General features: G+C 37.8%; 1 protein-coding gene across 1 annotated transcript in view; it reads right to left on the bottom strand.

Moving 5' to 3' along the window:
- Nucleotides 1-1,305: 1,305 nt before the first annotated feature.
- The window catches only part of EndoA (SH3 domain containing GRB2 like, endophilin-A), a 67,681-nt gene continuing 56,411 nt past the window's right edge, over nucleotides 1,306-12,575 (bottom strand). The window contains exons 10-12 of the mRNA XM_080270569.1: nucleotides 8,463-8,543; nucleotides 2,191-2,306; nucleotides 1,306-1,755 (exon numbers count right to left, since the gene is read on the bottom strand). Of these exons, the coding sequence (XP_080126695.1) occupies nucleotides 1,636-1,755; nucleotides 2,191-2,306; nucleotides 8,463-8,543 (317 nt within the window). The 3' untranslated portion in view covers nucleotides 1,306-1,635. The remainder of the gene's footprint in view (nucleotides 1,756-2,190; nucleotides 2,307-8,462; nucleotides 8,544-12,575) is intronic.

The raw sequence follows: 12,575 nt of genomic DNA, 5'->3' as shown, positions 1-12,575 counted from the left end.
CCACACTTACCAACACCTACCATCATTCCTTCCTTCTAGATTATTTTACCAATGCATTTCAACTTTCTCAGAATTAATACCATCCTATGCTCTCAGTTCTTTCATTAAATTTCAGATGCCACATCTGCCTTCTTGATCATTCAGTATTATAAAATATTAAGTAAACATCTATTTCAATTTATTCAATAATCATAACACTACAGTAAACTTTCTTGGGGCCAGACTAATTTGCTAGCATCAGAAAAGTTTTACATTTCTCCACCTTCACAACAGACAGAGCAACAGGCATAAACAATGGGAGTGACAAAGAAGTGCAAGAGGACAGGAAATGAGTAATAAAAAGTGCACATCAGTAATCCCTGTCAACCTCTCATGCCTAGATAAACCGAGAGAGGACGAGAAAAGGAGTAATATAAAGTGAACATGAGTAATCCCAGTCAGTCTCATGTCTAGATAAACTGAGAGAGATGACTAAGGAGGAGTATGTATGGGATATCCTCTCAATGGCACGTGTATGAGTATCCGGTTTTGGACTAGAAGCTGGGGAGGCTCTAGCTACAAGAAAGTTTACTGCACATCAGAAGAATTATGCCCATACACTAAAGTTACCACATTCTTTTCGGGGTCATCCCTTCATGTAAACAATTTTTTCCACTAGTTTACAATGTTATTCTTAAACTATCTCTTCATAAATTTCTCAACACTCATTTTCTCCAAGTTCTTGCATTCTTTTTTTTTTCCCAAATGCTCAACACTTTCTTTACTTTACCCTATTCTTTTTCAACTGTTTATTTCTACCTATTCTCAACATTTATTCCCCTTACTGCTACCTACAATTCCACACTTTCTTCCTCCACACTATCATTTTCCTCAATAACCTTTCCTCACACTAAGCCCTCCCTCCCTTATCCTCCTCTTCAACAACTATTACATTTTTTAATACATATAAATTTCATAACACTTTCTCTTTTATAGGTTACAGTATTGCCCAAAGATTTTATTTTATTTTTTTAAATAATTCTCAAAGCTTCCTCAATATTATCATCCAACATTTAACATTTTTTGCTACACCTCTCAAAATTTATTAACATTTTTTCCCTTACACTTTGGAAAAATACAAGTAATCTTATACTGTCTCTTCATGCACTTTTCATTTATTCCTTGCACCTCATTCCTTCAACCTACACCTTTTCCCTCTAATTAACAGAACTATTCCAAGCTTATCAGTCATTAAGTAATCTCTCTATACACTTATTATTTTTATTCCTAATCTCTCTCTTAATATATTTATCCCTTTTTCTCCCTTCATCCTATTCATTTACATTGTGGTGATTTTTTTTTCCCCCAGTGCCAGTTAACAGAAATATTCCCAAATTAGATCTCTGACACATTTCCCATCCCTTCCTTTAACCATTCCTGCCTCTCTCAACACCTTTACCTCTATAATTTACAGTATTATTCTGAAAACAAAATCTTCTCTTCCTCCATCTCTCAACCCTTATCCTTCTAGTTTACAGAGATATCCCTACAACTATCACTTCATGCACTTCTGATCTCTTTCTATAACTTCCATCTACCCATCTACTATCTCTGGTGAGCCTCCGCATGCCCGTTGTGGTGGTGTTGGGGCGCCACCTAGGGGAGTGGGTTGATGACGCTGACATACGTGACGGGGAACAGGCCCGTCTTGCCGTTGACTGTACCCTCAAACCAGTTCTCATCAATCCTTTGCGTCAGGGTGATGGTGTCACCCTCCTGTGAAATAACACGTTTATTACTGGGTACATTGGCAGTTTTCATTGTCACTTTTTTAACATTACGTCTATGGGATTTAATCATTGGCATGCACATATCATTTGCAAGGACTTTCCTGATAAAGAAAATGCAAAACTATTTACAGTACTTGGAACATCCCAAAATATTCATAAAACCCACTGCCAATATACCTTTATACATAAGCACAGAGTGATTTCTAAAGTATAAAGTACTGTGCTTGTAGAGTGTACCAGCATTACTGGTACATGTGTTTCACCTAAGGTTGGGGGCAACTGCAACTCAGTGGGTAAATAGTTGGACTCTGGCTATGAGTCTACAACTAAAGTGAAGCCAATTCACTAACACAGACACTACAGTCATAATTAACAGTTGTCTAATGTCTACAATACCAACCAAAAAGATTGTGATACTCACATTGAAGCCCAGTTCGCCAGGGTTCTCTGGCTCAAAGTCATACAGTGCAGTGGCTGAGGGTGTCTGCATCATTGGAGATCTAGCCGGCGACTTCATGGGTGACGGCAGAGGGGAGGCTGTGGTCCAGAGTGGGTTGAGGGGTGGGTGTGAGGATTAGGTGCAGAAGAGAGGAGAGGAGAAGAGAGGAATGAAAAAGGGAGAGAGGATAGGAAGGGGATGGAGAGATGTTGAAGAAAGAAAAGAGGAGGAGAAAAAAAGTGAGTTGATAGCATAGGAGGGAAGAGATGATGGAAAAAGGAAGAAGGGTGAGAAGAAGCATGGGAAAGGAAGAAAAGGTAGGAGAGGAGTGAAGAAATGGAGGGAAATTAGTGGGGGAAGGAGCCAATATGGAGAAAGGACAAATTAGGACGAGGATGGGGGATGGCAGATGGGTGGGGGAGAGAAGAAAAGTACGGATCAACTCCTACCCTCAAAATAATGTAATAAACCACTAAAATCACTCTTAATATCAGTAACAATTAACCTTCCTAGTAAATACCTTGTTAGTCTTTAGTCTCAGGTCTAACTACATCAAGCCATGCATAGTCTAGTGTCAAATTGTCGTATAGGTTATTCAATCCATTTTTTTCAACATTCAATAACTACTATACATCACCCTCGCAATTTACATTGACTATTGCAGACTACCTGGGGGCACTGTGGAATATACTGACTATTATACACTAAACTGGACTATTATTACTGATATGAATTGAAAAAAATATGTCAGTTCAATTTTATGCCTCAATGTCACACCACATCTCTAAAAAGCCAAGGACTAGTCTCATATGCTTGGTAGGGTTAACAGCACTTCTTCGTGGCTAACTTACTGTGGCAAATGGCACATCAACATTCTTTGTAGATACAGTACAGCACAAGAGATTATTAAATGTCATATACGTAGAGATAAACTGGTACGGAAGAGATATTATGAAGCCTTCTAAACATGAGATCTGTTTATGACATGATATTATTTATAGTTTATTATTTTAAAACCTATCAACTGACAACATGGTACTTCAGCTGCTGCCATAAATGTCTTGAAATGGTGGGTAAAGAAAGGAGAGAGAGGAAAAAAAAAAAAGGGGGGTCGGAGGGAGAGATGAGGAGGGACAAATAATACAGCAAAACTCAAAGCAAATACAAATTACACAGCAAAGGTAGCATCATTTACCCCTGCAACTTGACAGGTCTAGCTTATGCTTAATGAAATCATCCAGTAGAAGCCTGAATACATTTTAAACACATCCAACACCTTATATCATTCCTCCTAATGCCACATGCCTTTAGTTGGATTAGGGGAAATAACTGCAGGAAGAAGGTTCAGTACTATAAATACTCAGAGAAAAATTAAAACTCAACGTGTGTAAAATATTATCTTAATTCCTGTAATCTGACAACACAATTCTCCACTTTGCTTTCCCTATTTTGAAATTCTACACTGCTTAAGGACAACTTTCCAAACTGGTAGAGTTATGCACAGCCCCCTTTCTCTCATTAGAGTGCTCCTCTGAAATTTAAAAAAAATTGTCTGGAATGAGGGAAAAAAGAAAAAAAAAAAGTTAATGGAATAAAAGGATTGAAACTGAGAAGGTAAAGATGCATGTAACACCTCAATTTCTGTTGGTCAATTAAGGAACAGCTGTCAAAAATACATGTGGTTGCCCTGTCTAATTTTACTATTAAACTTCCACATTCTTTAGCGTAAAACTGAATTACGGTAACTGACTATTGTCGTCCTTGTTATTCAAATCTTTGTATCAGATGTAACATGCATAAAATATATATAAGAGAATAATAATTTACTCTTAAAAAAAAAAAAAAAAGAGGTCTCATAACGTCCATCAAATACAATATGGCCCTAAATGTTATTCTTATCACTACCAAGGCTGACTGTTATAAATTTTAAGTTAGTAGATTAGTAACGTTAATTAGCATGCACAGAAAACAACACTCTCAATAAACCAGTAAAGCAGTAACCACACTCTCTTAATAAACCAGTACCGTAAAGCATTAATGTAAAACTGATGTACTGGCAACTGTCATAAAGCAAGGCATCATTAGCCCTCATAACACTGGGTATGAAACAGTACAACACAAACTTTAATGAATGGTAATTATTATTGTGTTCATATTGAGATAACAGAACCTTAGTTAGAATTATTTCCTAACCCCTTCCAAAGATGCTGTCTTTTATACCTCATTCTTACTACACTCTGTTCACTTTACCTCAGCTTAGAATTGCCACTCCTCTATCTTTAATGCCAAGTTGCAACAACAAATTAACACTAAAATATGATGCTAGTCAAGAAGAGGTGCTAAAGAGAGTATGTACAGCCACAGTATTGTCTTTTTCTGCCACTGAGCTACATGAAGTAAGTTGCAAGAGGATAAAAATTTGGTTCAAGTTAAAGTACATAAACTATAGCTCCTTGATTTTTATTCAGTTCTCGGAGATTACTCAACGTGAAACATTAAACATGGCCTAATTTAACTAATTTTATTGTTAGGGGGCTCTCCTAAGGTAAATAAAATTATCCAGAGGTAGTAAGGATGAATTATGAAAGACTTTATTGTATAGAAGGGGTTGTCTTGAATATTAAATAGAACACTAGCTGAAGTTCATTTCCTTAACATTATTATCTATCCAGGTTTAAGACGCAAGATATTCCTACATAAATAAAACACCCATTAGATCCGCTCACTTCATCTCTTGGAGGGATGGAATTACAAAGTCATATCTAGAGTACTTACCATTCATTAGCCCTTTCAATACAGTACCATGTCTGATTTTTTCTTTCTACAACCAGGTGATATGGTTTACATTAACCCCTCCAATCTAGGTAATGTCCTTTTCAGTTTACTCTTTCTGCCAACAGATGATTTTATTCAACTTACGGAAAGGCCTCTCGTGCTGAAGGGATTTATTAATGATATATCTAACCCGTCCAGTTTGAAAAGTCCATCCTAAGCTGAAGAAAACTGTTATGAAAGCAAAAGAAAAAATGAAAAAGACATCCCGGTGCTCAGTGGATGAAGGCAAATCTCTACTACAGTTCTTTTACTTAAACTTGGCCCAGAGTTTGGTCCTGGCTTATTTCACATAGCTCAGTGGCAGAATAAGACAATACTATGGCTCTACCTCCTTTTCATAGCACTTTTCATGACTAGCACCATATACTAGTGTTTAACCTATCTTACAACTCAATGTTCTGGAAGGAGAGAGGGTAATTTTGGGCCAAGTTAGAGTAATAGGGGTATACAGTAGATGGTGGCTGGAAACAAACTCCACCACATCCCTCATCACAGCAAGGTGGTTTTAGTTAGTTTACGACAGGCTTCTCGTATTGAAGGGGCTAATCAAGACTTAATGACCTGCCACTGATTATTCTGTGGCAATTATTCAACTACACAACAACTTAGGGATTATAATAACACAGAAGGAGACTCAACATTTGGCGAGTCACTTGGCCAACATCGAAGTCATGCAATCTGGAACTCTACTGTGAATTACGAGGTATACAAGAGACCAGTTTACTGATGCATTCCTGGGAGGGTAATAAGAGTGCTACTGTACAGACTGAAAGTAAAAAAACAACAAACAACAACACGAAATACTGAATATAATTTTAACACACTATTGCCAAATACCTGAAGGCTTAGCAGGCTCCCTAACACTTTTTTTTTTTTTTTTTTTTTTTTACAATTTATTTTGGATATGGCTGGTTAATATCCTTTTATATGTTATCTATGCAGAGTATGGAGATGTTTCAAGGATTTGTATAACACAGACTTAGCCTGGTGTAATAAGCAAAATAAATCACTGAAGAAAAGGTGTTAGGGGGTCTCCTTTATTGACAGCCATTGTTATAGTTTGTAGGTTTAGAGTTATACCTGCCTCTTAATTCTGAAGGAGTTAATAGTGTCTGACAGTAAGGAGAATGAAACTTGTAAGTGTCCCAAATTTGTAGTATTCTACCAAAAATAAATCACTAAGCAAGAGGTGTTTGGGAGCTTCCTTACCCGAGACTATGGACCAACATCTCATTTAAAGCTGTATCCAGATGCTCCCAAAACAGCACCATGTAACATACTGTACTACTGTCACAATTAATTTCCACCTGCCTCGTCTTCCCCCTCCCTCCCTCCCAGCACTACCTATAACTCTCTACCAACATTTTTTTTCCCTCCCTTTTTCCTGGAGGTATGCCATCTCCACTGCCTGGTTATACACAGTTGTACAAATGTTCCTATACTCCCTGTCCCCCCCAAAAGAGGATGGTGGTCTGTAGCAAGAGGGCTTTTCTGGGTTCAAGTTCAGTTGAGCCTGGGGTTACAACTGCTACTATTTTATCCTTGAAAGATGACACCAAACATAAACATTCCACTGCCAAAGAGTACAATGGAGGACCAACATCCCATATGATTTAATACAACCTTTCATTATTCTAGTAACACTCATGCAACAGCCAGTGCAATTACAGCCAACATTTTCAACAAAATCATCACACTAGGGTGAATCAACCTTTTACTCAGAGAAAAACACAAACACACATCAAAAATACAAATGCAAAACCGTTACTTCCTAACCAAACACACACACACACACAATTACCAGAACATGCCTTAAAATCAGCTAGAATGTTAGTAGATCAAGGCCGACTCACAACAAGGGGTTTAGAAAGCGCTCGACTTTGGATTTTAAAATGGGGGAAGGGGAGGGGGCGCAAAAAATCACAAATGGAATGGAGAGAGAAAATTAACCACTTCAATAGGGTGAGGTATTATAGTTTATTTCTGCTCCTTCCAAGATGATTTTATTTAACTTAGGAAAGAATTCTTGAACTTCAAGGGTTAATGATGGCTGTACCTAACCCCTCCAGTTCAAAACATCTCTCCTACACTAAAAAAATGAACTCAGCATAGCAAATTTATAGTCAGACTGAACTGGTTAAATGGGAAATGGGGGAGGGAGGTGCATAGCTAAGATGGGACAGAAATTGTGAGAAATGGAGGGAAAGGGATGGAGGGGGGAAAAGTGATGGTAGGAACGAAGGGAGGAGGGACAAAAGAGGATTAGGAACTACTTAAGGCTGTGCTGTGCGTGTGCAGTTAGTTTTATTAGAGAAAACATTTGTACATTAGTGCTGTGTCTGCTTAACTGCTGTTCATCAATGTGGGCAACAGTGCTGGAAAGAGTGAAAGCCAGTGTGCAGGCCGTGTGTATGCATATAAATGTGTATATACAAATGTGTGTGTGTGTGTGTGTGTGTGTAAAATGCCAATGTATGTCTTGTGTGTGCAGTGGATGTGAGTGTGCAAGTATTATTTTGCTAACATGATGTCTCTACTGTGTAAGGGTGCACATATAAATATGCAAGCTGTATAATTATGAAAGTATATCATCTGTATGCGCATTGGTGCATATGCAGAACAGACACAACAAGAGTGGTAGAGAAAAGAATGAGGAGGAAAGATAGCAGTATTAGGGGGATTACTGACTACAAAGACAAGATGATATAAAAGGCAAGGAAGACAAAACAAAGAATAGAAGATCAAAAAATTGTGAAGGGTCAGCAAGGGTAGAAGTACAATAAAACAGAAGCTTAAGAATGAAGAAGAATAACTGAGGAGGAAAGATCTGAAAGTCAACAATGTGAACAAACTGTTAGGAAGAATCACTGTGAAAGGGAATATCTGTGCTGCAGAAAAACTTACTATGAGTGAGGGAAGAGAAACATAGAGCTAAAAATAAAAACATGAAAAAACAAATAATGAAACAGTGGTTAATAAAATATCAGTGAAAGGGAAGCCATGTTAAGTCACGAAAAGGGAAAAAATGGATAATGAGAGAACATAGTTAAAAAAAAAAAGAAAAAGAAAAAAGGAAGAAATAACCAAAAAAGAAGAATCGGGAAAAGCAAGATATTAGCAGGCGTGATTTCGGGGAGGGAAAAAAAAAAAGTTAAAAAGGAGGAAGTTAGATGAGTAAAATGACTATGAGGGAAAAATGAGACAAGGGTAGAGGCAAAAGAGAACAACAGTACAAGAAAAAAAAAAGTCACAGAAGAAAAACCAGAGAGGAAGTGAAAGTTCAGAAATGTGAAACCAGAGATTATGAGAGGAAGACGAAACACGGACAGCGAAGGAAGACAGTTTTTGCAATGACGGTGCAACTGAACCCAAGAGCACCGTCTGCCGCCTTGACTTGTATTGTACGTGTGTTTGTTTACCGTTGGCGGAGCGCGGGGGGCCTCCAGGGGGGAAGAGGGGGTCCCAGCTGCCTTGTCCGGGGGAGGGCAGGGGGGAGGAGCCTGCCCCACCAAACATTCACCAGGGGGCAGTGTAGAAGTGTGGCAGGCGGGAGAGAAAATACCAACATGGCCGATTAAGAGACAGCTGTTGCAACCACCGATAGGGGAGGGTGACAAGCCGAGGGGACATGAGGGCTTACAGGCTAGAAAGGTGAGGCATGTTTACATCAGCACAGGGTTTTCACTATCATGGCACACACATAACCAAAACAACCCAAGAATAAATGAAATTTCAAATTTTTCCCTGTCACATAAATGCCTTCAGTATGATAACAGTCTTTTTTGCTTTATTCTTATGGCTGTAAGATTTCACACAGCTTAGCTGAATGAAGCAGGTGATACGGTAAATAATGAACTTTAACCTCTTATTCAGCACTCTTCTCCCTCAGTGGAATATAACTGTCTGAAAATAGCAAAACAAAATAAAACATGTACTCACACTAAAGGACTCAATGAATGCTGTGTGTACTGCATTGTATCACAATATCAAGTACGTCAATGATTATTATTGAATCGCAACGGACTTTCTGACAGGCACCAAGTGAGCTACACCACCCATATGTAATCTTTAAAAATTTATTACCAAATAGAAAAACAAAAGTCAACAAAATACTTTTGTGTCTCATATAGGAAATACAACTGTGTATCTGTAGCATTCAAAAATGCTAAATAATGTTCACAAACTTGGCTGCAGATTATAAGTGGCAAAGATCAATTTTCATCAATGCAGTATGAAGTTCACAAACTTTAGAGCACATTAACCCCTCCAGTCTAATGATGTATTTTTATATTTTATTTTAATTATCTCCAGATGGTACTGGAGAAATAATCGGTGGTGAGGGTGTCATAAACAGTCTTTATTTAGCTCACAACAACTTAATCTCGCTCACCAAACTGAGTAGTCATCTGAAGGCTGCAAGAATAAAATCAGAGCCATGTCACTGAGCTGAAGGGGTAAATAGGTTTAATTTAGTTCCATTTAGCACAGAACAAATTCGCTGGCCAGGTAACATATCCAAAAGTCCGTCCATATTCTTGGGGTCCATGGCTGAAATTTTGAGAATGTAGTGAAAACCCTGCTCCACACCCAAGCCAGGACTTAAGCTACGTGGAACAGTAAAAGAGTAAATAAGTGGATGATTAACACGATCAGTGGATGGCAGGAAGTGTGGGTGGGTGAAGGGGTGTAGGTGGCGGGTGAGATACAGTAAGAGACAAAAGTTCATCTACTGTTCCACTGCATCTGCTTCACACTTAGACTATGTTGGTTCTCTGCTGGCAAATGATTTCACACTGAGAGAGGCTTGGTGTGTCTCTCCTCTGCTGGCACATATTCCTAAACTGAGAGATGCTTGGTGTGTCTGTTTTCTGCTGGCAAATATGATTAAGCTAAGAGGTTTGGTGCGTTTCTCTGTTCACTGATGATTCTCTTTTCATAGTACTTGGGAGGAAAGTGATGGACACGCCCTAACTAAGATGAAGACAAAGCAGACTAGTAAGCCAACATTTGTCCCATATTGTGCATGTAGAATGGGAAAGAGAGTAAATGGTGAATGGGTGGAAGGGTGTGCATGGATGGCAAATATAAGTGACAAGGAAGGGAAAGTGGATGCTGGATTAAATGGAAGAGGAGAGTGGATTTTGAGACACGTGAAATGGATTCTGAATTATACTTGGAATGGAAAGGGGAGTGGATGGTGAATATAAGTGGAATGGGTTATCTTAAAAATTACTTAAATTTTGCTTAAATTTACACACACAAAAATTACTTTAAACTTACAAACTACAGTACTTAATGTGGACAAAGAACAAGAAGCAGGTTTGGGCTACTTAAATCTACCCAAAGAACACCTTGCGTACAGTACTTATAAAACTCTACAGTACGATCATGTCTTTATTTTTTCTTGCTACTCACAGATTATTTATTTCAGCTTAGGGAAGATTTAGTATTAGTAAAGGAGTTAATGGAGATATTCCCAAAACCCTTTACTATGACAAGCATTTCCTTAAACTTAATAAAATCATCTGTTTGCAGCCAGAAAATGACCACAGAAAAACATAATCATACTGAAATAATTAACCACTACAATAACTACAAATGAGTATCAGAACTACCACATATGCAATACCCTTAGCTTAAACAAGAGAATTTTTGCAAGATTAGATCAGCATCAACTGCGCCTTCTGGAAAATTAATACCCTTTGCACCACAATGTAAAAGAAATACAAGTTTGTTCATGATAAAAAAATAACGACAACCAAATCTCGCTAACTTTCAACGCCCACTTCACTTATTGCACTCATATAAAACCAAGAGGAATGAGTAATGTCTTAGATGCTTAAACAACAAGAAGAGAGAGACTGGAGAGAGAGAGAGAAAGTCCACTACAAAAGACATGTCAAAGGCCGTCAAATGGATGAGGAAATTCTTGAGGGATGCTATTAAAAAAAATGGTAGTTCAGTACTGCACTTCAGAAGGGACTTAAAAATCTTTCACACCGAAGAAACTGCTTAGACAAAAACACACCACAGACTGACAACTATGCAAACACTTGGAATGGGGTGGAAACAGGAACGGACACAATGCAGGTGGAGAAGAACAACAACAACGAAAAAGAGGAACGTTGGTAGTAACAAAAAAGGAATAATGTTGATAATAATAAGAAAAGGGAATAATGTTTACAGCAATAAAGAGAAGAAATAATATTGATGGTAACAAAGAGGAGTCTAGTACATGTATGAAACAAAGACCAGAGACCGACTCACCAGATTTCACATAAGCTTCCGGGAATATTTTTGTACACACAAGCATAAATCTGACTTTCAAAGATTACTATATGTTTTTCTGACTAAACTGGAATCATTATATCCGTTGTGGAATATTGTACAGTTTAATAAGTCAGCCATATTGTGCCCACAGCCCTACAAAATGGATGGCATTGTTTTTTTTTAACCTTTAGTATGTTGGTCTTTTTTTTTCTCTAATCTTATCCTTGTTATCTCTAGACAATGTTATTCAGCTTACAATAAACTATTCAATTTGGAGAGGTTAGATGCTGCCTTTATCAACATTTTCCCTATTAGGAGTTGTTTTCCCTGCCCTCATAAACACTTTCCCTGTTAGGAGCTGTTTTCCCTGCCTTCATGAACACTTTACCTATTAGAAGTTCTTTTCCCTGCCTTTATCAACACTTTCCCTGTTAGGAGCTGTTTTCCCTGCCTTCATGAACACTTTCCCTATTAGGAGTTTTCCCCAAGCTGAATAAAGTTGTTCAGCAGCAGCAAAAATAAACTACAAAAATACATTATTGCAGTGAAGGGGTTAAAGGTAAATACAGGGAGAATTCTAAAGTCCGGACCCATGAGCTTGGACTAAGAGCAAGCACGTGAAAGACGGTGCACAAAATACCCTGTCAGCAAAGTCCCATGGGTAACAACTAAGGTCAGTAAAGGAATAAGGTCACATCTAATACCATCAAAGTCTTACGATGTTTTAGCCTGCCTCGCAGTTTAGAAAGTCTCGGAGTTAACAAATTCCTAAGATCTTGGTGACTCATATTCCAGAAGGGAAGTAAGGAGGGAGAGACAAGGACAAATAACAAGAGGAACACAGATGGTGGAGGGAGGGAAATAAAGTAAGAAGAATTAAATATCAAGAAAAGGGACTTAAGAAATTTCATGGGAGTAATTTCAAATGACACTTAAATTTCATACCCACAAGATCACCCAAAACCATGCTGTTTGAAGTCTGAGGATGAGGATTTCAGAATTATTTACCTCACTGGATAAATTATTGGAAAAAAAGTTCGTAAGCAAACTAACCCTGACTTTCATTTACCTTTTGCTTTTTCTGTACCTGATCATAATAATTTATAATAATCAAAGAAACATGTAATAATGTCATGTTCATTAAAAGTTACCACTCTGTTATTAGTAATAAATAAATAAAAAACAATGAGACGAGGGGGGAATGCTTATCAATAAAATAATAATAACAATGATAATAACAATAATTATAACAACCACAACAA

This window comes from Coenobita brevimanus, chromosome 41 (genome assembly GCF_032717465.1).
Source record: "Coenobita brevimanus isolate Jiangsu-jjx chromosome 41, ASM3271746v2, whole genome shotgun sequence".
In the NCBI taxonomy this organism is placed as follows: domain Eukaryota; kingdom Metazoa; phylum Arthropoda; class Malacostraca; order Decapoda; family Coenobitidae; genus Coenobita; species Coenobita brevimanus.
Note: the sequence above shows the minus strand (reverse complement) of the source record. Positions and strands in the feature narration are given on the sequence as shown.